The following is a 26,721-nucleotide window of genomic DNA, read 5'->3' as shown; positions in this document are numbered from 1 at the left end:
AAAGAAGAGCCCCCTCCGACATTGCTGAACACATCAAAAACACAGCTGAACACATTTTGAGCAAAGGGCCACATCAACCCAGTCTCTAGGAAATTCCTGAGGGCTTCATGCTCCCCCAGGGGAGGTGCTAATACAAGGACGGAGCTAATCCCAACGGGCTCTTTCAAGCCCAGAGCCAAGGGCCAGTGTGAGCCAGAAGCCATGTAGTCAGATTTGAAGGGGGATGGCATTCCGAGGCAGAGGCAGGACGTGGGCCGGGGTCAGCAGTGAGGCAGGCAAGACCGAGGCCCAGTGAGAAGGTTAGCAATAAAGGAGCAAAGTGTGCAGGCTGGGTTGTAGAAGCAGAGTAGCGAGATGAGGTAGGACGCTGTCATTTGCCACTGAATCAGCCAGTGCTCGGTAGATCTGGATTTACAAGTTAAAGAAGAGCCTCCTCTGGCATTGCTGAACACATCAAAAACACAGCTGAACACATTGTGAGCACAGGGCCACATCAACCCAGTCTCTAGGAAATTCCTGAGGGCTTCATGCTCCCCCAGGGGAGGTGCTAATACAAGGACGGAGCTAATCCCAACGGGCTCTTTCAAGCCCAGAGCCAAGGGCCAGTATGAGCCAGAAGCCATGTAGTCAGATTTGAAGGGGGATGGCATTCTGAGGCAGAGGCAGGACGTGGGCCAGGGTCAGCAGTGAGGCAGGCAAGACCGAGGCCCAGTGAGAAGATTAGCAATAAAGGAGCAAAGTGTGCAGGCTGGGTTGTAGAAGCAGAGTAGCGAGATGAGGTAGGACGCTGTCATTTGCCACTGAATCAGCCAGTGCTCAGTAGATCTGGATTCACAAGTTAAAGAAGAGCCCCCTCCGGCATTGCTGAACACATCAAAAACACAGCTGAACACATTGTGAGCACAGGGCCACATCAACCCAGTCTCTAGGAAATTCCTGAGGGCTTCATGCTCCCCCAGGGGAGGTGCTAATACAAGGACGGAGCTAATCCCAACGGGCTCTTTCAAGCCCAGAGCCAAGGGCCAGTGTGAGCCAGAAGCCATGTAGGCCGGGTCCTTTACTGGCCCTTCCCACCACAGTTGGGCCCAGTAGCTTCCACACAACCCCGCCACCACAGAGCCAGGTGCAGCAGCCAACGCCCGTCTCCTCCCGTCAGGACTCACGAGGGTGCATGAGTATCATTCTCCACTGGACACCAAGCAGTTACTTCACAGGTTTTCACAGTATCATTGTATGGGACACAGTTCCCAGTTGCGATTCCTGCAGGATCGTGAAAGCACAGAGTGACTCAGTGTGAAAGCAAATGGGGAGCAGACCCCCTCACCCATGACCACCACCACCTCCCCACCATCCTCTGGGCAGAAATGATCAGGCAAGACTTCCACAGGTCAGTTTACTACCTGAGCCACCTGTGGCCGGGCCAACTTTCAGAAGCTCTGCCTTAAGCAAACAACCCCAGACAGTCGGGTTTTTATTCTGCGCCAGGCACACATCCAAAGCCCAAGCTCCCCCGGGGTTAAATGGGAAAGGAGTCGCTTCTTAGAGTCAGTCGGGCAGAACCATCTTTGGGGCTGGGAAACTGAAGAGAGACAGAACTCTAGTAATAACAAATAATAATGATGGCATTTGTTAAGCGCTTACTATGTGCGAAGCACTGTTCTAAGTGCTGGGGGGGGATACAAGGTGATCAGGTTGTCTCACGTGGGGCTCACAGTCTTAATCCCCATTTTACAGATGAGGTAACAGGCCCAGAGAAGTTAAGTGACTTGCCCAAAGCCACACAGCTGACAAGTAGTGGAGCCAGGATTAGAACCCAAAACCTTCTGACTCCCAAGTCTTTCCACTGAGCCACCCTGCTTCTCTGGTGGCAAGAATGTGCTCCTGGATCCAGGGACTGAGGAGTTGGGAAGATTCCACATCTTTTTGATACGTTTTCCCTCCCTTTTGCTAAATGAGAAACTAGAACGGAGACCCATTTGAGATGTTTCTACGCTAAGAGGATTGGCAGTTTTTTTGTTTTTTAAATGGCACTTGTTAAGCGCTTACTACGTGTCGGGCACTGTACTAAATGCTGGGATAGATACCAGATAACAAGGATGAGCACAGTCTGTTCCAAGTAGGGCTCGCAGTTTTAATCCCCATTTTACAGATGAGATCACTGAGGCACAGAGAATAATATATAATATAATGGCATTTATTAAGTGCTTAGTATGTGCCAAGCACTGTTCTAAGCGCTGGGGAGGTACAAGGTGATCAGGTTGTCCCACGGGGGGCTCACAGTCTTAACCCCCATTTTACAGATGAGGGAACTGAGGCACAGAGAAGTTAAGTGACTTGCCCAAAGTCACACAGCTGGCAATTGGCGGAGTCGGCATTTGAACCCATGACCTTTTTATTTTATTTTGTTAATATGTTTGGTTTTGTTCTCTGTCTCCCCCTTCTCGACTGTGAGCCCACTGTTGGGTAGGGACTGTCTCTATATGTTGCCAACTTGTACTTCCCAAGCGTACAGTGCTCTGCACACAGTAAGTGCTCAATAAATACGATTGATTGATTGACCTCTGACTCTAAAGCCCGGGCTCTTTTCCACTGAGCCACGTGACATGCCCTAGGTCACAAAGCATACAAGTGGCACAGCCGAGACTGGAACCCAGGTCCTCTGATTCCTGGCCCCACGATCTATCCACTAGACCACTCTGCTTTCAAGTGTAGACTTCCACCCACCCTGCAACAGCAGTTAATTTTCTTTCAGATACAAGCTAAGTGGGTTGGACTGAGCCCCTTCCTTCCTCTCCCCCTCGTCCCCCTCTCCATCCCCCCATCTTACCTCCTTCCCTTCCCCACAGCACCTGTATATATGTTTGTACATATTTATTACTCTATTTATTTATTTTACTTGTACATATCTATTCTATTTATTTTCTTTAGTTAGTATGTTTGGTTTTGTTCTCTGTCTCCCCCTTTTAGACTGTGAGCCCACTGTTGGGTAGGGACTGTCTCTATATGTTGCCAACTTGTACTTCCCAAGCGCTTAGTACAGTGCTCTGCACATAGTAAGCGCTCAATAAATACGACTGATTGATTGATTGATTGATTTCAGGTCCAGAGGGGCAAGTTCATACCATTGCTGTGAGTGCTCACAGAGTCAGCAACACAGTCTGCAGAGGACTCACACACAGTGTTCGTATCCGGAAGCTGGAGGAGGGAAAACAAGACAAACAAGCTCCCTGTCATGCATTCTAGAAGATGCAGCCGGAATTTTCTTCCCGGACCCTGCGGATCAAGGGCCTCTTAGACAAGCTACCCACCTCAGGACAGTTTCCCTGCTTTTGATTCAAGGTAATGATCATGTTGGTCATGATGAACGGTGCATTGTCTTGCTGCAGAGGTGGGAGAGAGAAAGCAAAGCGTTTGCCAGGTTAATAATCCTAAAAGGGTCAACACCAATCACTCCAAACCGTTCTCATGTGGAATGGGGAAAGTCAGGGAAATCAAATGCTCCCATTCCACTGAGTACCATATTTACTTGCATAAACCGTCTTCATGCATAACTGCTCCACCTTTTACTTTTGAGGAGGAAATTAGATTTTTTTCATAATAATAATGATGATGATGATGGTACTTGTTAAATACTTACTATGTACCAAGCACTGTTCTAAGCGCTGGGGTAGATACAAGATAATCAGGTTGGATACAGTCCCTGTCAATCAATCAATCAATCGTATTTATTGAGCGCTTACTGTGTGCAAAGCACTGTACTAAGCGCTTGGGAAGTCCAAGTTGGCAACATATTAGAGACGGTCCCTACCCAACAACGGGCTCACAGTCTAGAAGGGGGTTACAAGTCCCACAAGGGGTTCACGGTCTTAATCTCCATTTTTCAGATGAGGTAGCTGAGGCACTGGGAAGTTAAATGACTGTCCAAAGGTCACGCAGCAGACATGTGGCAGAGCCAGGATTAGGACCTCGGACTCTTTCTACTAGTGATGGCATTTTTTAAACGCTTACTATGTGCAAAGCACTGTTCTAAGCACTGATGATAGCATTTTTTAAGTGTTTACTACGTGCAAAGCGCTGTTCTAAGCACGGGGTGGGGGAATATAAGGTGATCAAGTTGTCCAACGTGGGGTTCACAGTCTTAATCCCCATTTTACAGATGAGGCAACTGAGGCTCAGAGAAGTTAAGTGACTTGCCCAAGGTCACACAGCAGACATGTGGTGGAGCGGGATTCGAACCCATGACCTCTGACTCCAAAGCCCGTGCTCTTTCCACTGAGCCACGCTGTTCTACTAGTCCATGCTGGTTCTGTATAGTACCAAGTAATTGTGCTAGACAATTTTAGGGAGAAGAAGAGGAGCAGAAAGTGAGAGCTCAGACTGCATAGCAGGGGTGGGGGAGTTCATTTACTGGGTGGAACATTTGGGAGAGCCCAAAAGAAGTAAGCGATACAATCGCAAATGCCTCCTTACCTTTCTCTTCCTCCTTTCCTCCTCTCTTGCCCGCTCCCCTTGTTGCCAAACTTAATTCCCCATATAATAGGCTCTCCCCTGTTTGGGGGTTGCAAAAATTACGCAAGTAAATATGGTAATGTGTTGGCAAGATGTCACCTAGAAAATTTATTTTTTAGAAAGAAGAATGTCCTCGATTCCCCTCTTCTCTACTCCACACTATCATCACCTAAAATAACTGACTTAAGGTTTCTGGAGTACCAAGCAACAAGGACAGGAACTGAAGACAAAGTTTCTTGCTGGAAAATGATGAGAATCCTAACTGTGACAGAATCATGGAATGGCAAGGTCCCTTTGGAACGAATACCATTACAGCAAACAGTCCTTACACCAAAATTTTTTCCTTTGACCTGGCCAACCTCCATCAACTTTAATGTAATCATTAGTAACAGGATCAGACACCACAGATTCACTAATGAAACCTTCCTCTGAGTCCAGTCATTCTGGGATAATCAGTTTTCTTTTTCTGGCTCCTGGCCATTAGGGATATCTTGCTGCCTATTATGGCCACAGTATTCAGGGGGCTACTGATGGGGACATTCACCCTGGATGTGGCTGAGGTTGATGGAGACCATCATTCTCACTCAAAGACATTAATGGACAGGGCCTTATCTCTGAGCCAAAGGACGACTACTCTGAGGAAAGCTCTACGGGTTTAGGTGAGGCAAGAAAGATTTCCCAGCGGGCCTTAGTGACAGATTTGGAGGACAGAGGCAGGTACATTTTCAGGAAAAAATAAACTTAAACTCATTAATAAGAATATTTGTGAATTTTTCCCACTGTAGTTTGGGCCTACCAACTACTAGAGCACTTTGCAACAATGGCAACGTGTAGGTTGTAAAGCAACAATCAATCGTATTTATTGAGCGCTTACTGTGTGCAGAGCACTGTACTAAGCGCTTGGGAAGTACAAGTTGGCAACATATAGAGACAGTCCCTACCCAACAGTGGGCTCACAGTCTAAAAGGGGGAGACAGAGAACAAAACCAAACATACTAACAAAAGAAAATAAATAGAATAGATATGTACAAGTAAAATAAATAGAGTAATAAAGATGTAAAAACGTATATACATATATACAGGATTTATGCAAGGATTTATGCAGGATTCCCTGCACAGAATCGTGACCTAGTGGCAAGAGCACGGACTTGGTAGTCAGAGGATGTGAGTTCTAATCCCGCCTCCACCACCTATCTGCTGTGTGACCTTGGGCAAGTCACTTCTCTGTGCCTCAGTTACCTCATCTGTAAAATGGGGATTAGGACTGTGAGCCCCACAAGGGACAACCTGATTAGCTTGTATCTATCCCAGTGCTTAGAACAGGGCTTGGCACATAGTAAACACTTAACAATATCATCATTATTATTATTATTACAATCAGGCCTAGGGGAAGTCTGCCGCCTGGGAGAGTACGCAGAGCACCGTACAAAATGCTTGGGAAAGAACAACACAGTAGAGTTGGTAGACCTGTTCCCTGCCACAAAGAGTTTACAGCCTAGGGGGTCACGTGCAAAAGAGAATCCTCTTAAACTCACCTAAGCTTAGTGCAGACAGGTGGAACAGTGACAAATTCACCTCAGGCTCCATCTGTATCTGGTTTAGAAGTATTTCTCAGCATCTGTGCATACGGCCCATTTCAGCACACCCTCCCACCTCCCACAGCACAAGGCAGTGTTGTTTTAGTGATGGGGATGGGAGGGAATATATGTATTCCCTGTATATATGTATACCTGTATATATGTCCTTCATGCTGCTGCCCGGATTATCTTTGTCCAGAAACGCTCTGGGCATATTACTCCCCTCCTCAAAAATCTCCAGTAGCTACCAATCAATCTGCGCATCAGGTAGAAACTCTTCACCCTGGGCTTCAAGGCTGTCCATCCCCTCACCCCCTCCTACCTCACCTCCCTTCTCTCCTTCTCCAGCCCAGCCGGCACCCTCCGCTCCTCCACCGCTAATCTCCTCACCGTACCTCGTTCTCGCCTGTCCCGCCATCGACCCCCGGCCCACGTCCTCCCCCGGGCCTGGAATGCCCTCCCTCTGCCCATCCGCCAAGCTAGCTCTCTTCCTCCCTTCAAGGCCCTACTGAGAGCTCACCTCCTCCAGGAGGCCTTCCCAGACTGAGCCCCTTCCTTCCTCTCCCCCCTCGTCCCCCTCTCCATCCCCCCATTTTACCTCCTTCCCTTCCCCACAGCACCTGTATATATTTGTACATATTTATTACTCTATTTATTTTACTTGTACATATCTATTCTATTTATTTTATTTTGTTAGTATGTTTGGTTTTGTCTCCCCCTTTTAGACTGTGAGCCCACTGTTGGGTAGGGACTGTCTCTATATGTTGCCAATTTGTACTTCCCAAGCGCTTAGTACAGTACTCTGCACACAGTAAGCGCTCAATAAATACGATTGATGATGATGATGATGATGTAAGCCTGTATATATGTATATATGTTTGTACATATTTATTACTCTATTTATTTTACTTGTACATATTTATTCTATTTATTTTATTTTGTTAATATGTTTTGTTTCGTTGTCCGTCTCCCTCTTCTAGACTGTGAGCCCGCTATTGGGTAGGGACCGTCTCTATATGTTGCCAACTTGTACTTCCCACATGCTTAGTACAGTGCTCTGCACATAGTAAGCGCTCAATAAATACGACTGAATGAATGAATGAATAAGGAAGGACAGCCAGCAGCAGCAGCATCAGGAGAAACTTGTCAGCATAGCAGCCAAGCATAATGGCCTGGCAAAAAGAGCACAGGCCCAGAAATCGGAGGATCGGGGTTTAATCCCAGCTCTACCTCTTGTCTGCTGGGTGACCTTGGGCAAGTCACTTCATTTCTCTGGGTCTCCGTTTTCTCACCTGTTCTTCCTCCCGACTAGACTGGGAGCCCCATGTGGGACAGGAATTGTCTCACCTGATTATTTTGTATCTTCCCAGCACTTGCCACAGAGTAAGCACTTCACTACCACAATTGGGAAGCAGTGTGGCCTAGTGGAAACAGCATGGGCAAGGAACCTGAGTTCTAATCCTGGATCGGCCACTTGTCTGCTATGTGACCTTAGGTAAGTCACTTAACTTCTCTGTGCCTTAGTTTCCTCATCCATAAAATGGGAATTAAGACTGTAAGCTCCATGTGGGACATGGACTGTGTCTAAAAGTGATTAGCTTGTATCTACCCCAGTGCTCAGCACAATGCCTGGCACATTCATTCATTTATTCAATCACATTTACTGAGTGCTTACGGTGTGCAGAGCACTGTACTAAGCGCTTGGGAAGTACAAGTTGGCAACATATAGAGACGGTCCCTACCCAACAACGGGCTCACAGTCTAGAAGAGGGAGACAGACAACAAAACAAAACATGTGGACAGGTGTCAAGTCATCAGAATAAATAGAAGTAAAACGGGCTCACAGTCTAGAAGAGGGAGACAGACAACAAAACAAAACATGTGGACAGGTGTCAAGTCATCAGAATAAATAGAAGTAAAACGGGCTCACAGTCTAGAAGAGGGAGACAGACAACAAAACAAAACATGTGGACAGGTGTCAAGTCATCAGAATAAATAGAAGTAAAACGGGCTCACAGTCTAGAAGAGGGAGACAGACAACAAAACAAAACATGTGGACAGGTGTCAAGTCTTCAGAATAAATAGAAGTAAAGCTAGATGCACATCACTGACAAAATAAATAGAACAGTAAATATGTACAAGTAAAATAAATAGAGTAATAAATCTGTACATAGAAAGCCCTCACCAAATATAATAAAAAATTATCATTAGTAACTCCGCACAGGCCTAGTACAGATAGAGCGTGAAGAATCTTGTACTTCCCAAGTGCTTAGTTGTACTTCAAGCGCTTAGTACAGTGCTCTGCACATAGTAAGTGCTCAATAAATATGATTGATTGATTGAATCTCAAAGTCCCATAGTGGTGTGGGGCTCCTTGAGCTCCCCCGAGATCAGGAACTGTCCTGGCCCAACCCCTCACCCTCTGGAGAGGGTCTGAAGCAAATCCAGTATGGTCACTCCAACTTCCTACACATTATCCTGAGGCACCTCCCCTTCTTGACCAGGTATATTATCTACCCCAACTCCCACCCCTCAAACAGGACAGATGAGTCTGGGAAGCAGTACAAACTGACGTAGGACGCACAGGCCTGGGATTTAGGAGAACCGCTTTCAAATCCCAACTCTACCACTCATCTGCTGTGTGACCTTGGGTAGAACACTTAACTTCTCTGGGGCTTGGTTTCTTCATCTGAAAAATGGGGATAAAATAGGTTGCGAACCCCATGTGTCCAATCTCGACCTTGTATCGCCCCCTTTTAGACTGTGAGCCCACTGTTGGGTAGGGACTGTCTCTATGTGATGCCAATTTGTACTTCCCAAGCGCTTAGTACAGTGCTCTGCACATAGTAAGCGCTCAATAAATACGATTGATTGATTGATTGATTGTGAGCCTGTTTTTGGGTAGGGACTGTCTCTATATGTTGCCGAATTGTACTTTTCAAGTGCTTAGTACAGTGCCCTGCACACAGTAAGCGCTCAATAAATACGACTGAATGAATGAATGAGTCAATCAATCTACCTGAGCGCTTAAAGAGCATGAGCTTGGGAATCAGGCAACCTAGTAGCTCTGCCACTTGACTGCTCAGTGACCTTGGACAAGTCACCTAACTTCTCTGCACCTCAGTTTCCTCACCTGTAAAATAGGGATAAAAAAAATCCTCTTCCCACTCCCTGAACCCTGTGTGGGACAGGGAAGGGGCCCAATTTCATCTTGTAGCTACCCCAGCACTTAATGCAGTGCTTGGCACCTAATACATGCTTAATAAATATCACCGTTACTATTACATAGTGAGTCTTAAATGCCATAATTATAACTGACTAGTAGAAATAATGGTATTTATTAAGCACTTACTCTGTGCAAAGCTTGGCACTAAGGTCTAGGAGAAAATATACAGGTGGGAATTAAACATGGTTTCTGTCTATAAGGGGTTCACAATCTTGAAGCAAACTGCAGTATCTCTGCTGTGGGTGCCAAGAAGGACATTTTAGTTAATGCTCCAGCCAACTAGCTAAGAAATCCAGTTCCAATTCAATGCACAGAGCTGCTGCCTCCTGATTTCAGGCGGGCTACACTGCTTCCCACAGTCTACTTAACGCTCCCGAAGAAAAGGCAGAAAAGCATCGGAGGTTAAGATGAAATAAGTCTGCGAACTGCAAGTCCTGGAATATTCTAGTTCTCCTATTAAAGTCCTGAGCCACGTGTCCAACAGCCTAGCCTCACGAATATGCACTGAAATCTTGTGGTTACAGATCCGGCTTAGTTCCTGTTGACACTGCATTAAGGAAAAATGGTTCTTACCAAGCTGAATCGAGTCAATGTTTAACTTTATTCTGCTTGGCTTGCAAAGAAAAGGAAAGGGTCGGAGAAACCCAATCCACAGTCTAAGGCAGGTTATATCTGTTTTTCTCCTCACTTAGAGTGTTCATTAAAACACACCTCCCCCTTGCCTCTTTTGTCATAATCTCTAATGGCTCTCCAAGCTCTCCCTTGGCCCACAAACACAAGTGTCACCTAACTGAAGCTAATGCCCAAGAATAGGCAGTTGGCTTTGATTGCCGGCAGGTTTTATCCACTGGAATTTTTCCAGGACTTGAGGACATCTGGATCGTTAGTAAAACCCACCAAATTGACAGCTTGACTTCCATCACGCTTTAAGAAATGCGGATGTGGGGGTGGGGGAAGGAAAAAAGAGACAGTGAATATTTAGAACGGAAGAAAATGAAGCAGTTTCTTAATCCCATTATCCCTTATGGACCAGAGTCTTAAAGGGTCTGGAAATGTGGCCTTCGGGGCCAAAGTCTGACAGGCTGAGTGCGAAAAGAGGAAAAGGTAGCAGGGATTGAGTGCAGTGTGAGGTGGGGTAAACAGAGAGGATTTTCATAGTGTGGGTCAGGCAGCTTTTTAAAGATGCCGTCACCTCTCTCTTTGTCCCCATCTAGCCCAGATATGTGTTTGCTGCTGAGTGTTGACCATAATTGAACACATTTCACCTCACAGTAATCTGCACAGAGTAAGCTCTCAGTAAATACCACCGACTGATTGATCTCACCCCATTAACAGCTCTAGTGGCTTTCCTGCCAATCCTTTTTACAAAGCAGATTTGAGAACCTAGCTTCAGAGCCAGCAAGAATTGGCAATAAATAGGAAACAAAACCAGAAGGCTCCTCAACCGCTCAGCAGCCTTTGAAATGAGGAACCACCTCCTTCTCTGCAAACAATATCTAATCTTGGTTTCTGTGACACTGTCTTCTCCTGGCACTCCTCCGATCTCTCTGGTCCCTCCTTCTTGGTTTCTTCCAGTGCTTAGAACAGTGCCTGGTACATACTAAGTGCTTAAATATAATTATGTCACTGGCTCCTCCTCTGCCTCCCATCACCTAACTTTAAGGATCCTTCAAGGATCAATTCTGGATCTCCTTCTATCCGCCATCCACCCACTGCTCCAGTCCATACTTCACTCTGCTGCCCGGATTTTTCTGGGAAGAAAAAAAAAAAAACCCAAACACATTCTGCACACATCTCCCTTCTCCTCAAAAACCTCCAATGGTTGCCCATCCATCTTGGCATAAAGCAGAAACTCCTCACCAAGTCAGTTCTCTCCTCCTTACCTATCCTTTCTTCTCCCCCACTATAACCCAACCCACACAATTCATTCATTCTTTCATTCACTCATTCAATCACATTTATTGAGCGCTTACTGTGTGCAGAGCACTGTACTAAGCACTTGGAAAAGTACAATTCAGCAATAGACAATCCCTGTCCACACCTGGCTTACAGTCTAGAAGCGGGGAGGCAGATATCAAAACAAGTAAACAGGCATCAATATAAATAAATAGAATTATACTCTCTGTGCCTCACTCACCACTCTCTCACCATCAACCCTTTGCTTATTCTCTCCCTCCTACCTGGAACTCCCTCTCCCTGTCTTCAAAACCTTCCTAAGAATTACATCTCCTCCAGGAAGGTTTCCCTAATTTCTTACCTCCCTATTCTGTTTTTCCTCCCTACTGAATCATCTTTGCCATCGAGTCAACATTCACTAAGCACGTAGGTACTCGCCCCACTCCCACAGCACTGAGGTGCATATCCTTATACTCTGAGTCCCCTATTTGTCATTTTCTTTAATCAATCAATTAATCATATTTACTGAATGCTTACTGTGTGAAAGGCACAGCACTAAGGGCTTGGGAGGGTACAAATAAAAATATGACATTCCTGCGTATGAGCTTACAGTCCACAGAGGGAAGCAGATATTAATATAAATAAATTATAGATATGTACATAAGTGCTCTGGGGCTGGGAGATGTGGTGGTGAATTAAAGGAGCAAGTCAGGGCAACAAAGAAGGGAATGGGAAAGGAGGGCTTAGTCAGGGAAGGCCTCTTAGAGGAAACGTGCCTTCAATAAGGCTTTGAGGGGGTGATGGATATCCCCTTTTAGACTGTGAGCCCACTGTTGGGTAGGGACTGTCTCTATATGTTGCCAATTTGTACTTCCCAAGCGCTTAGTACAGTGCTCTGCACATAGTAAGCGCTCAATAAATACGATTGATGATGATGATGATGAAGAGGGAGGGCTTTCCAGGCCAGAGGCAGGACCTGGGAGAGAAATCATCAGAAAGACAGATGAGAATGAAGTACAGTGAGTAGGCTGACATTAGAGGAGCAAATCGTGCAGGCTGGGTTGTATTTAGGAGAATACTGAGGTGAGGTAGGAGGGGGCAAGGTGACTGAGTACTTTAAATCCAATTGTAAGGAGTTTCTGTTGGATGTGGAGGTGGATAGGCAACCACTGGAGGTCCTTGAGGAGTAGGGAAACACAGACTGAATGTTTTTGTAGAAAAAATGATCCAGGCAGCAGTGTAGTAGACTGCTACTGTTAGACTGTGAGCCCACTGTTGGGTAGGGACTGTCTCTATATGTTGCCAATTTGTACTTCCCAAGCGCTTAGTACAGTGCTCTGCACATAGTAAGCGCTCAATAAATATGATTGATGATGATGATGTAGTATGGATTGGAGTGTGAAGAGGCAGAAGGCAGGGAGGACAGCAAGGAGACTGATACAGTAATTAAGGTGGTATAGGATAAGGGCTTGGAATAACGCGATAGCAGTTTGGATGGAGAGGAAAGGACAGATTTAAATGTTTATCCCCTTGGTCTAAGCTCTTTAAGGGCAGGTTTCAAGTCTAGTTCTTCTGTTGGAATCTCCCAAGCACTTAGCACAGTGCTCTGTACACAGTAGGTGCTAAACAAAAAACAATGAAAGCGGACAACTCGGGAAACTTACCTGAGCTGGCACCACGTAGTCTGCCACATCCCAAATCCTGACCCCCAAATTGGAAGTGTTCGTCTTGGTTACACCTTTCACCTTCGTAGTTACAGAACTGACCACTGAATCGGTTTCCTGGTAGCCTTTTTCCCACAGGAACACCCATCTGCAGAACAAGAGCTCTGTTACACTTCAGTTTTCATCAGAATTTGTGGGAGAGGGCACACTTGAGAGATCATTGTCTCCAGAATTTATTGAACACCCGGGGACAGTGCATGGTACTTGGCATTTGTGAACACACACGGGGAAAAAGGCATGCTCCCACCCTTTAGGATATTACAGTCTAACAAGGGAGACAGGCAGTCACAAATTGTGTACAGACAATAGAAACAAGGGAATCAAACAGAAGCAATTAAACAAACAAAAAAATACAGACTGGTGTTGAAGTGGACGATGGATTGAAATGACCAGGAGAAGGTGATTAATCAGGGAATAACACATGGAGGGGGTAGGGAGCTTTGAGGGAGAAAAGAGTTCTCTGCAGGGGTAAAAGGCAAAGCGCAAACCTGAAAATGGAAACGAGGTAGAGTTTAGAAGGTTAGCATGGGAAAAGCAGAAACAATCCCAGGTAGGATGTAACAGTCAAGCAGTGGTATTATTTACGGCAGCAGAGCACAGGTAGTTAAGGAAGGCAGCAGGTAAAGGGCTTTCCAGGTCATTGTCTTTACATCAATCAATGGTATTTATTGATCACTTACTGTGAGCAGAGACTGAATAAAGTGCTTGGGACAGTACAAGAGATTTGGTAGACAGGTTCCCTGCCCATGAGCTTACAGTTTAGAGGATGCATTTCTTTTCCTTCTGGGGCGGGGAAAAAAAAAGGAGAAAACCATCAGCCAAAATGTGAGTTGAGAAGTCTCCAGGAAAGATGAGTTTTAGTGATCTCACAAGCCCAGAACAAGAGAACATAAAAATATTGTGTTTCTCCACAACTCTTAACAAGTTGTCTACTTGTTAATCAATACTTAAGAGTAACATGGTCTAATGGGAAGATCATGGGACTGGCCATCAGGAGACCTTGGTTCTAATCTCTGCTCTGCCACGTGTCTGTTGTGTGCTTCTTGGGCAAGTCACTTTACATCTGTGCCTCAGTTTCTTCATCTATAAAATGGGGATTAAATACCTGATCTCCCTCTTATAGTCTGTCAACTTCATGTGAAACAGAGACTGGAACTGATCATCCTCATATCTACCCCAGCACTTAGCATCTGGTAAGTGCGTAACACAGTAACGATAATAATCATTTTCATTAATAAGGCTTCCTGGCAGTCCCACTGCAAATACTAATTCCTCAACTTTCCCCTGTTGTGCCCTGATTTAGAAGTCTTAAGTAATTTAATAAAGAGGAACATCTGAGTTCTGGATTGATCCAGAAACTGAAACTGAGGGCAGGGAAAGTCAGGCAGATCTCCATCATTGTTATAACATGACATTCTCCAAATCAGAGGCACATGGTCCAAATTTTGAAATAATATCCTGCGAGGATTGAAACCCCCTTTGATTAGTCATAGCATGGATTCATCATGAGGCACTGTGGTTTGTAAGAACCAAGCAGCTGCTCGACTAGGAACTTGGCTGTTCTTTGGCAAGTCGGTTTAGGGTCCTTATCAAAGATAACCCCTCACCCACATCCTGCCTCTGGCCTGGACCTCCCTCCCCCTTTATATTCAACAGGACATCACTTTCCCCAATTTCAAAGTCTTCACAACTCCTCAAGAGGCCTTCCCCGATTAAGCTCCCATTTCCTCTTTTCCCACTCCCTTCTGTGTCATCCTTGCACTTGGACTGTACACTTTATTCAATCAATCATATTTATTGAGTATTTACTGTGTGCAGGACACTGAACTAAGCACTTGGGAGAGTACAACATAACAGAGTTGGTAGACATGTTCCCTGCCCACAATGAGCTTACAGCCTATAGGGGAAGACAGACGTTAATATAAATAACAGATGAGTACACAAGTGCTATGGGGTTGAGGGAGTGGTGAATAAAGGGTGTCAGTCCTCAGCCACAGAGTACCCAAGAGTATACATCCACAATTCATTTTAATGTCTGTCTTCCCCTCCAGACGGTTAGTTCCTTTTTTTTCTAATGGTATGTCCCAGGCACTGTATTAAGCACTGGGGTTAATACAAGCTAATCAAAATAGACACAGTCCATGTCCCATGTAAGGTTCAGTATCTCAATCCCTATTTTACAGATGAGGTAACTGAGGCAGGAGAAATTAAGTCACCCGCTCAAGGTCCCAAAGCAGACAAGTGGAGCCAGGGTTAGAACCCAGATTCTTCTGGCTCCCAAGCCTGTGCTCTATCCACTAGGTCACACTGCTTCCTTGTGCGTAGGGAACAAAGTCTACCAACTTTGTTATACTTTACTCTCCCAAGTGCTTAGCACAGTGCTCTGCACACAAAAAGTGTTTAACAAATATGAATAACTGATTGACCTATCATCACTCAGACATATGAATCTTCCCTTCCCTAGGACATTGCTCAAATCCTTTGCGACTTCCTCTTACATCATCTTGTCCCTCTTCTTCTGACTCTGTTAAAGATAATACTAATAATAGCTATGGTATTTGTTAAGTGCTTACTATGTGCCAAGCACTGTTTTAAGCGCTGGGGGAGATATGAGGTACTCAGGTTGTCCCACGTGGGGCTCACAGTCTTCATCCCCATTTTACAGATGAGGTAACTGAGGCACCGAGAAGTGAAGTGACTTGCCCAAAGTCACACAGCCGGTAAATGGCAGAGCCGGGATTAGAACCCATAACCTCTGACTCCTAAGCCCGGGCTCTCTCCACTAAGCCACACTGCTTCTAAACAATCATCTGACCTCATTAATCCAGCACTTCTTTACCTCTCTACAAGTATATGTTTCTGTTCTTTGTACTTCTTTATCTGAAGTGGCTCTGCCACTTCTTTATTTACATATATCTATATGTGGGTTAATTCATTATTATGAATTCCTTGAAGGCAGATCAGTCTCATCTCTTTAATACATTAAAGCACTCAAGACCGTACTCAGTGGATGCTGAATAAATACACTAATTTCTGCCAGAACACGTGTTTTCCTCCAAAATTGCTAGGGAATTAGGGAACGTTCGTTCACCTGACCACATGAGCCAATTTGGATACAGGGTGCTTCAGGGTTGGAAGAAAAGGCTTGTGCGTGGCATCGGACATCTAGAATACTAACAGTGTAAATTTTCCTTAATGTGTGGTTCTTTGAAAATGCAGGCCTTACATTTTAATAGACCAAGGGCATACTTTTAATTCATTTAATGAGAGCTAAGATAGAAAGTCAGCAGGAGACTTTGTCCAATTACAAGATGGGGTGCATTTCATCTTGACAAAGCCAGCCAAAAGCTGTCACCCATTGGCACTGTCACCCACTGGCATCACCCACTGGCATACTGCAAGAGGGAGAGTTGCCCATATTAAAAACCCATTTCTACAGTTTTCTTTCCTCCTCCCTCAAATTCCCACAACTGCTCTCCTAAGGAGCATAGTTATTAGATAACATTTATTAAGCACTCATGGCTGTGGTCCTGTGATGACTTTTACTCCACAAAGCAAGTGAAACACTGGTTTCTACCCTCTAGGAGTTTACCATAGGAAACCCACTAACCAAGCACTGGTAGAAAAAACCATACCATGAGCTAAGAAACCAAAGAAAGGAGAAATTGTTAAGGAGGGCTTGCCCCAGTGCATTAGGACACACCACAATCATGTCTATTTTTAACACTCTCATCATTTAGAACGAGTGAATAGCTGAGCTGCTGGCTTGGGGGAGCCCGGGGGGGCATCTCTGGCACCTGCACCATCCAAAAGAAACCAGAAACTTACTCTCTGCAGCAGCTCCTTTACATTCAATCATACTTACTGATACTTATTGAGCACTTACTGTGTGCAGAGCACTATGTTAAGCACTTGGGAGAGTACAATATAACAAACGAGGTTGACACAGTCCCTGCCCAAAACAAGTTGACAGACTAGAGAACTAATCCAAAAAGGCAGGCTATCAAAGTAGCTCACCTCCCCCTCACTCTCTTCATCCGTCATTTGGTAAAAACTGTTTCAAAATGGTGTTCAGGCATTTCTTGCTGAACACCTCCTGCCTCACCTTCTAATCTTATTTATTGAGCACTTACTATGCGCAGACCACTATACTAAGCACTTGGGAGATTACATATCACTTCATCAGCTTCCTTAGGACTTAGAGGTATGTCTATCTACTGAACTACTTAATTGCTTACTTTGACCATCTGTATCTGTATTTTTAACTTCGGCTGGTATGTTCAAGAGCCTGGTACACTACCCTGTGAACAGCAGATGCTAGGTAAATTTGGCAGACGATGAGCATAATCATTATGGAGCTGACCCTTTGGGGCAGGATGTACTGTCTACTATCACTAGCATTTACTGAATGACTACTGTGTGATGAGTACTTACTAACACTAAGCGGTATACAATAAAAGATCCCACCCTCACGGAGTTTACAATCCAACAAACAGATCAGAAGGAGGATTCAGTGATACAGCTGGAAGTAGCCAGAGAAATGAAAGAGTAAATAAGCAGTGAATCACAGTATACACATGAATGCTAAGGGTGACCAACCTAGGCAAAATTAGGTTAAATTTAAGCAGGAATGTTTCCTGGATAAGGTGGGATTTCAGAAGGCCAGGATAAAGAGCAAGGAGTGGATCCACATATTACTGTGAAGAAGGAACCAGTAGGATTCATCTCTAGGCAATATGAGAGCTTAAAGGTAATGATAAGTTGAAGATGATTTCAAGACTGCAAGTTCTAAGGACCAAAAGGTTGACTCTACTTCCTTGGACCTGTCTTGACGCGGACTCTCAAAAGATAGATGGTAAACTCCTTGAAGGTAGGGATCACGTCTACCAATCAACTGACTTATTGAGCACTTACTGTGTGCTGAGTACTGTAATAAGCCTTTGGGAGAGTACAATATAACAGGTGGCAGAAACACTCCCTGTCCACAAGGAGTAGCAATCTGGAGGGGAGCTAGACGTTAATATAAATAAATTACAGCTATGTTCATAAGTGTCATGGGGCTGAGGATGGGGTGAATAAAGTGTGCAAATCAAATGCTTAGTAAAGTACTTTGCATGACTGAATGAAAGTGCAAGGGTGAAAAAGTCAACTTTATTGGACTCACCCAAGGGCTTAGTGCATTGCGCCGCACAACATAAGCACTTGACATCACTAATTGGTTGATCTAGTTGGCTGGGAAAGTTTTGCAGAAAAAGCAAGCTGATAAAGGAGAGAGGAACAGGAGTGGCCCTCAGCTAAGGAGATAACAGCCTTCAACAGAAAGCACAGCTGTCGCTACACTGGCTCCTCCACCATCAAACAATAATAATCACAATAATTGTGGTATTTGTTAAGCACTTACTAAGGGGTTAAGACCAACTGGATTAAGACTGTGAGTCCCATGTGGGGCAAGGACTGTATCCCACCTGATTAATTTTTATCTACCCCAGAGCTTAGTACATTGCTTGGCACACAGTAAGCACTTAAATACCATTTTAAAAAAAGTACTTTACTAAGCACATACACGATCATCAGGTCCCATATGGGGCTCACAGTCTAAGTAGACAGGAGAACAGCTGCTGAATCCCCATTCAGCTGATGAGGGAGCTGAGGCCCAGAGAAGTGATGTAATAATATTAATGATGGTATTTGTTAAGCACTTACGATATGCCAAGCACTGTTCTAAACGCTGGAGTAGATAGAAGGTAACCAGTTTGTCCCGCGTGGGGCTGACAGATTTAATCCTCATTTTCCAGATGAGGTAACTGAGGCCCAGAGAGGTGAAGTGACTTGCCCAAAGCCACAAAGCTGACAAGTGGCAGAGCCGGGATTAGAACCCCAGGTCACCCAGCAAGACAAGGGGTGGAGGTGGAACTAGAACCCAGGACCTTCGGCCTCCCAGCTGCATGGCTTAATAGGCAGAGCACGGTCCTGGGAGTCAGACAGTCATGAGTTTTAATCCTGGACCTGTCCCTTGTCCTCTGTGTGGCCTAGGGCAAGTCAGTTCCCTTCTCTGGGCCTCAGTTACCTCATCTGGAAAATGGGGATTAAGACTGTGAGCCCTATGCAGGACAGGGTCCCGATTTGCTTGTATTCACCCCGGTGCTTAGAAATAAGCACTATATGTTGCCAACTTGTACTTCCCAAGTGCTTAGTACAGTGCTCTGCACACAGGAAGCACTCAGTAAATACGATTGAATGAATGAATGAAGAATAATAATGGCATTTGTTAAGCGCTTACCATGTGCCAAGCACTGTTCTAAGCACTGGGGTAGGTACAAGGTAATCAGGTTGTCCCACGGGGGGCTCACAGTCTTTATCCCCATTTTACAGATGGGGTAAGTGAGGCCCAGAGAAATGAAATGAGTTGCCCGACGTCACCCTGCTGACAAGTGGAAAAGCACTGTGGCTCAGTGGAAAGAGCACGGGTTTTGGAGTCAGAGGTCATGGGTTCAAATCCCGGCTCTGCCAATTGTCAGCTGTGTGACTTTGGGCAAGTCACTTCACTTCTCGGGGCCTCAGTGACCTCATCTGTAAAATGGGGATGAAGACTGTGAGCCCCCCGTGGGACAACCCGATCGCCTTGTAACCTCCCCAGCGCTTAGAACAGTGCTTTGCACATAGTAGGCGCTCAATAAATGCCATTTTTAAAAAAAGTGGCGTAGGCGGAATTCGAACCCATGACCTCTGACTCCCAAGCCCGGGCTCTTGTTGCTTCTCCTAGTCCAGTGCGTGGCACATCATCAGCATCAATCGTATTTACTGAGCGCTTACTGTGTGCGGAGCACTGTACTAAGCGCTTGGGAAGTCCAAGTCGGCAACATCTAGAGACGGTCCCTACCCAACAGTGGGCTCACAGTCGAAAGGAGCGCTTAGCAAATACCGTAATGACGATGATTTCCGCAGGCCCCAGGTGCGGGGGGCGGGCCCCGGGTTGGGCCCGTCCCGTCCCGTCCCGTCCCGCCCCGTCCCGCCCCGCCCCGGGCCGGGCCGGGCCGGGCCCGCTCACCCGATGACATAGGCGAGGATGAGCAGCTGCACGGCGCGGTTCATGAGCCCCACTTTGCGGCTCCGGATGAGCACGATGCGGGGGGTGTCGTACTCGAAGAGGCAGGCGGACAGGGCCTGCCCGCAGCCCGCCATGCTCCCCGCCCGCCCGACCCGCTCCCTCCGGGCGCTGGGAGGAGGAGGAGGAGGAGGACCACGAGGAGGACGAGCAGCCCCACACCCCCAAAGGCCGCCCCACTGCCTCTGCCTCCCTCTCCTCCTCCTCTGTCTCCTCCTCCCTTCTGCTCCTCCTCCCTCCCTCCCTCTCCTCCTCCTCCTCTGCCTCCGCCTCCCTTCTGCTCCTCCTCCCTCCCTCCCTCTCCTCCTCCTCTGTCTCCTCCTCCCTTCTGCTCCTCCTCCCTCCCTCTCCTCCTCCCCTGTCTCCTCCTCCCTTCTGCTCCTCCTCCCTCCCTCTCCTCCTCCCCTGTCTCCTCCTCCCCTGTCTCCTCCTCCCTTCTGCACCTCCTCCCTCCCTCTCCTCCTCCCCTGTCTCCTCCTCCCTTCTGCTCCTCCTCCCTCCCTCCCTCTCCTCCTCCTCTGTCTCCGCCTCCCTTCTGCTCCTCCTCCTTCCCTCTCCTCCTCCTCTGTCTCCTCCTCCCTTCTGCTCGTCCTCCCTCCCTCTCCTCCTCCTCTGTCTCCCTCTCCTCCTCCTCTGTCTCCCTCTCCTCCTCCTCTGTCTCCCCCTCCCTTCTGCTCCTCTTCTGCTCCTCCTCCCTCCCTCCCTCTCCTCCTCCTCTGTCTCCACCTCCCTTCTGCTCCTCCTCCCTCCCTCTCCTCCTCCTCTGCCTCCCTTCTGCTCCTCTTCCCTCCCTCTCCTCCTCCTCTGCCTCCCTTCTGCTCCTCTTCCCTCCCTCTCCTCCTCCTCTGCCTCCCTTCTGCTCCTTCTCAATCAATCAATCAATCAATCAATCGTATTTATTGAGCACTTACTGTGTGCAGAGCACTGTACCAAGCGCTTGGGAAGTACAAGTTGGCAACATGTAGAGACAGTCCCTACCCCACAGTGGGCTCACAGTCTGAAAGGGGGAGACAGACAACAAAACCATCATCATCATCATCATCAATCGTATTTATTGAGCGCTTACTGTGTGCAGAGCACTGGACCAAGCGCTTGGGAAGTACAAATTGGCAACATATAGAGACAGTCCCTACCCCACAGTGGGCTCACAGTCTAAAAGGGGGAGACAGAGAACAAAACCATCATCATCATCAATCGTATTTATTGAGCGCTTACTGTGTGCAGAGCACTGGACCAAGCGCTTGGGAAGTACAAATTGGCAACATATAGAGACAGTCCCTACCCCACAGTGGGCTCACAGTCTGAAAGGGGGAGACAGACAACAAAACCATCATCATCATCAATTGTATTTATTGAGCACTTACTGTGTGCGGAGCACTGGACTAAGCGCTTGGGAAGTACAAGTTGGCAACATAGAGAGACAGTCCCTACCCCACAGTGGGCTCACAGTCTGAAAGGGGGAGACAGACAACAAAACCATCATCATCATCATCAATCATATTTATTAAGCGCTTACTTGTGCAGAGCACTGGACTAAGCGCTTGGGAAGTACAAGTTGGCAACATCTAGAGACAGTCCCTACCCCACAGTGGGCTCACAGTCTGAAAGGGGGAGACAGACAACAAAACCATCATCATCATCAATCGTATTTATTGAGCGCTTACTTGTGCAGAGCACTGGACTAAGCGCTTGGGAAGTACAAGTTGGCAACATATAGAGACAGTCCCTACCCAACAGTGGGCTCACAGTCTGAAAGGGGGAGACAGACAACAAAACCATCATCATCATCAATCGTATTTATTGAGCGCTTATTATGTGCAGAGCACTGGACTAAGCGCTTGGGAAGTACAAGTTGGCAACATATAGAGACAGTCCCTACCCAACAGTGGGCTCACAGTCTGAAAGGGGGAGACAGACAACAAAACCATCATCATCATCAATCATATTTATTGAGCGCTTACTGTGTGCGGAGCACTGGACTAAGCACTTGGGAAGTACAAGTTGGCAACATAGAGAGACAGTCCCTACCCCACAGTGGGCTCACAGTCTGAAAGGGTGACAGACAACAAAACCATCATCATCATCATCATCAATCGTATTTATTGAGCGCTCACTTGTGCACAGCACTGGACTAAGCGCTTGGGAAGTACAAGTTGGCAACATCTAGAGACAGTCCCTACCCCACAGTGGGCTCACAGTCTGAAAGGGGGAGACAGACAACAAAACCATCATCATCATCAATCGTATTTATTGAGCGCTTACTCGTGCAGAGCACTGGACTAAGCGCTTGGGAAGTACAAGTTGGCAACATCTAGAGACAGTCCCTACCCCACAGTGGGCTCACAGTCTGAAAGGGGGAGACAGACAACAAAACCATCATCATCATCATCATCAATCATATTTATTGAGCGCTTACTGTGTGCAGAGCACTGTACCAAGCACTTGGGAAGTACAAGTTGGCAACATATAGAGACAGTCCCTACCCAACAGTGGGCTCACAGTCTAAAAGGGGGAGACAGACAACAAAACCATCATCATCATCAATCGTATTTATTGAGCGCTTACTGTGTGCGGAGCACTGGACTAAGCGCTTGGGAAGTACAAGTGGGCAACATATAGAGACAGTCCCTACCCAACAGTGGGCTCACAGTCTAAAAGGGGGAGACAGACAACAAAACCATCATCATCATCAATCGTATTTATTGAGCGCTTACTGTGTGCGGAGCACTGGACTAAGCGCTTGGGAAGTACAAGTTGGCAACATATAGAGACAGTCCCTACCCAACAGTGGGCTCACAGTCTAAAAGGGGGAGGCAGACAACAAAACCAAACATACTAACAAAATAAAATAAATAGAATAGACCTGTACAAGTAAAATAAATAAATAAATAAATAGAGTAATAAATATGTACAAACATATATACATATATTGTAGCCATCATCTACCGCCCCCCCCCCCCCGCCCCACCTCCAACTTCTTTAATGATTTTGACCCCTTCCTCACCTTCCTTCTCTCCTTTTCCATGCCCACTCTGATCCTTGGAGACTTCAACATCCACATGGGTATCCCTGATGACTCCTCTGCCACCTGCCTTCTATCTCTCCTCGCCACCGCCAACCTCTTGCTCCACCCCACCTCACCCACTCACCAACTTGGTCATACCCTCGAGCTCATCATCTCCTACCGCTGCACTGTGTCCACCCTCACCAACTCTGAAATCCCTCTATCTGATCATAATCTTCGCACCTGCCTCCTCACTCACACTCCTTTCCCCTGTAAATCCATACTACTCCCTCACAGATATCTCCGCTCTCTTGACCCCATCCATCTTTCTGAGCGCCTCACACCCCACCTCGCCTCCCTCTCCTCTCTACCCAGTCTTGATGATCAGATTACTGCTCTCAACCCTACGCTTTCTACTCAGCTAGACTCACTCACTCCCCTTTCCCTTCGCCGCTCTCGTACCACTAACTCACAGCCCTGGAACCATGTCAACCTCGTTCACTTGAAGTTTATCCTTTCCTGCCTTAACTCAGCCCTCTCTTCTGCCAGACAAAACTATTTCTCCTCCCTTATTGACACCCGTGCCCATCACCCCCGCCAGCTCTTCCGTACACTCAACTCCCTTCTCAGGCCCCCGGTTCCTCCCCCTCCTCCTTCCCTCACCCCAACGATCTGGCCTCCTACTTCATTAACAAAATTAAATCCATCAGGTCCGACCTCCCCAAAGTCACTCCCCCGCCTTCTCCAACCCCCCGGCTCTCAACACTTTCTGCTACTCTCCCATCCTTCCCAGCAGTATCCTCAGAGGACCTCTCCTCCCTCCTCTCAAGTGCTACTCCGGCCACCTGTGCTTCTGACCCCAGTGCTCGGCACATAGTAAGCGCTTAATAAATGCCATTATATTATTCCCTCTCATCTCATGAAATCTCTCCCCTCCTTAACTTCCATCTTCAACCGCTCACTCTACACTGGTTCCTTCCCCTCTGCCTTCAAAAATGCCCATGTCTCTCCCATTCTAAAAAAACCCTCTCTTGACCCCACCTCACCTTCTAGTTATCACCCCATATCCCTCCTACCATTCCTTTCCAAACTCCTTGAATGAGTTGTCTACACACGCTGCCTCAAATTCCTCAACACCAACTCTCTCCTCGACCCCCTCCAGTCTGGCTTCCATCCCCTACATTCCACGGAAACTGCCCTCTCAAAGGTTACCAGTGACCTCCTGCTTGCCAAATCCAACGGCTCCTACTCTATCCTAATCCTCCTCGACCTCTCAGCTGCCTCCGACACTGTGGAACATCCCCTTCTCCTCAACACGCTATCCGACCTTGGCTTCACAGACTCCGTCCTCTCCTGGTTCTCCTCTTATCTCTCCGGTCATTCATTCTCAGTCTCTTTTGCAGGCTCCTCCTCCCCCTCTCATCCCCTTACTGTGGGGGTTCCCCAAGGTTCAGTGCTTGGTCCCCTTCTATTCTCGATCTACATGCACTCCCTTGGTGACCTCATTCGCTCTCACGGCTTCAACTATCATCTCTACGCTGATGACACCCAGATCTACATCTCTGCCCCTGCTCTCTCCCCCTCCCTCCAGGCTCGCATCTCCTCCTGCCTTCAGGACATCTCCATCTAGATGTCTGCCAGCCACCTAAAACTCAACATGTCCAAGACTGAACTCCTTGTCTTCCCTCCCAAACCCTGCCCTCTCCCTGACTTTCCCATCTCTGTTGACGACACTACCATCCTTCCCATCTCACAAGCCCGCAACCTTGGTGTCATCCTCGACTCCGCTCTCTCATTCACCCGTCACATCCAAGCCGTCACCAAAACCTGCCGGTCTCAGCTCCGCAACATTGCCAAAATCCACCCTTTCCTCTCCATCCCAACCGCTACCCTGCTCGTTCAAGCTCTCATCCTATCCCGTCTGGACTACTGCATCAGCCTTCTCTCTGATCTCCCATCCTCGTGTCTCTCCCCATTTCAATCCATACTTAATGCTGCTGCCCGGATTATCTTTGTCCAGAAACGCTCTGGGCATGTTACTCCCCTCCTCAAAAATCTCCAGTGGCTACCAATCAATCTGCTCATCAAGCAAAAACTCCTCACTCTCAGCTTCAAGGCTGTCCATCCCCTCGCCCCCTCCTACCTCACCTCCCTTCTGTCCTTCTCCAGCCCAGCCTGCACCCTCCGCTCCTCTGCCGCTAATCTTCTCACCGTTAGGCCTCGTTCTCGCCTGTCCCGCCATCGACCCCCGGCCCCCGTCCTCCCCCGGGCCCGGAATGCCCTCCCTCTGCCCATCCTCCAAGCTAGCTCTCTTCCTCCCTTCAAGGCCCTACTGAGAGCTCACCTCCTCCAGGAGGCCTTCCCAGACTGTGCCCCTTCCTTCCTCTCCCCCTCGTCCCCCTCTCCATCCCCCCATCTTACCTCCTTCCCTTCCCCACAGCACCTGTATATATGTATATGTTTGTACATATTTATTACTCTATTTATTTATTTATTTTACTTGTACCTATCTATTCTATTTATTTTATTTTGTTAGTATGTTTGGTTTTGTTCTCTGTCTCCCCCTTCTAGACTGTTAGCCCACTGTTGGGTAGGGACTGTCTCTATATGTTGCCAGCTTGTTCTTCCCAAGCACTTAGTACAGTGCTCTGCACACAGTAAGCGCTCAATAAATACGATTGATTGATTGATATACAGGTGCTGTGGGGAAGGGAAGGAGGTAAGATGGGGGGATGGAGAGGGGGACGAGGGGGAGAGGAAGGAAGGGGCTCAGTCTGGGAAGGCCTCCTGGAGGAGGTGAGCGCTCAGTAGGGCCTTGAAGGGAGGAAGAGAGCGAGCTTGGCGGATGTGGGGAGGGAGGGCATTCCAGGCCCGGGGTCGACGGCGGGACAGGCGAGGACGAGGCCTAACGGTGAGGAGATTAGCGGTGGCAGAGGAGCGGAGGGTGCGGGCTGGGCTGGAGAAGGAGAGAAGGGAGGGGAGGTAGGAGGGGGCGAGGGGATGGACAGCCTGGAAGCCCAGGGGGAGGAGTTTCTGCCTCCTCTGCTTCCCTTCTGCTCCTCTTCCCTCTCCTCCTCCCTCCTCGCTCCCTTTCCTCCTCCTTTGCCTCCCTTCTGCTCCTTCTCCCTCCCTCTCCTCCTCCTGTCTCCGGCTCCCTTCTGCTCTTTCACCTTCCTCGCTCCCTATCCTCCTCGCTCCCTCTCCTCCTCCTCTGCCTCCCTTCTGCTCCTCCTCCCTCCTCTGCTTCCCTTCTGCTCCCCTTCCCTCTCCTTCTCCCTCCTCCTCGCTCCCTTTCCTCCTCCTCTCCTCCCTTCTGCTCCTTCTCCCTCCCTCACCTCCTCCTGTCTCCACCTCCCTTCTGCTCTTTCACCCTCCTCCCTCCCTCTCCTCCTCCTCTTCCTCCATCTTCTCCTCCTCCCTCCTCTCCTCTTTCTCATTCATTCATTCAGTCGTATTTACTGGGCGCTTACTGTGTACAGAGCACTGTACTGTCTCCCTCCCCTCCTTATTCCCCTTTTCGTCTCCTCTTCCTCCCCTTCTCCCTTCCCTCCTATTCTTCCTCCTCCCTCCCTCTCCTCCTCTTCTTCCCCTCCTCCCTCCTCTCCTCCTTCTCATTCATTCATTCAATCGTATTTATTGAGCGCTTACTGTGTGCAGATCACCGTACTGTCTCCCTCCCC

The 26,721-nt window shown here is 47.5% G+C and overlaps 1 protein-coding gene across 1 annotated transcript in view; it reads right to left on the bottom strand.

Moving 5' to 3' along the window:
* The window catches only part of P2RX4 (purinergic receptor P2X 4), a 37,194-nt gene extending 17,080 nt beyond the window's left edge, over window positions 1-20,114 (bottom strand). The window contains exons 1-5 of the mRNA XM_038762578.1: window positions 19,981-20,114; window positions 12,873-13,020; window positions 3,309-3,380; window positions 3,123-3,195; window positions 1,164-1,260 (exon numbers count right to left, since the gene is read on the bottom strand). Of these exons, the coding sequence (XP_038618506.1) occupies window positions 1,164-1,260; window positions 3,123-3,195; window positions 3,309-3,380; window positions 12,873-13,020; window positions 19,981-20,114 (524 nt within the window). The remainder of the gene's footprint in view (window positions 1-1,163; window positions 1,261-3,122; window positions 3,196-3,308; window positions 3,381-12,872; window positions 13,021-19,980) is intronic.
* Window positions 20,115-26,721: the final 6,607 nt, after the last annotated feature.

Source organism: Tachyglossus aculeatus, chromosome 21, assembly GCF_015852505.1.
Source record: "Tachyglossus aculeatus isolate mTacAcu1 chromosome 21, mTacAcu1.pri, whole genome shotgun sequence".
NCBI classification, from domain to species: domain Eukaryota; kingdom Metazoa; phylum Chordata; class Mammalia; order Monotremata; family Tachyglossidae; genus Tachyglossus; species Tachyglossus aculeatus.
The sequence above is the reverse complement of the archived record's forward strand: the minus strand, read 5'-3'. Positions and strand labels throughout refer to the sequence as shown.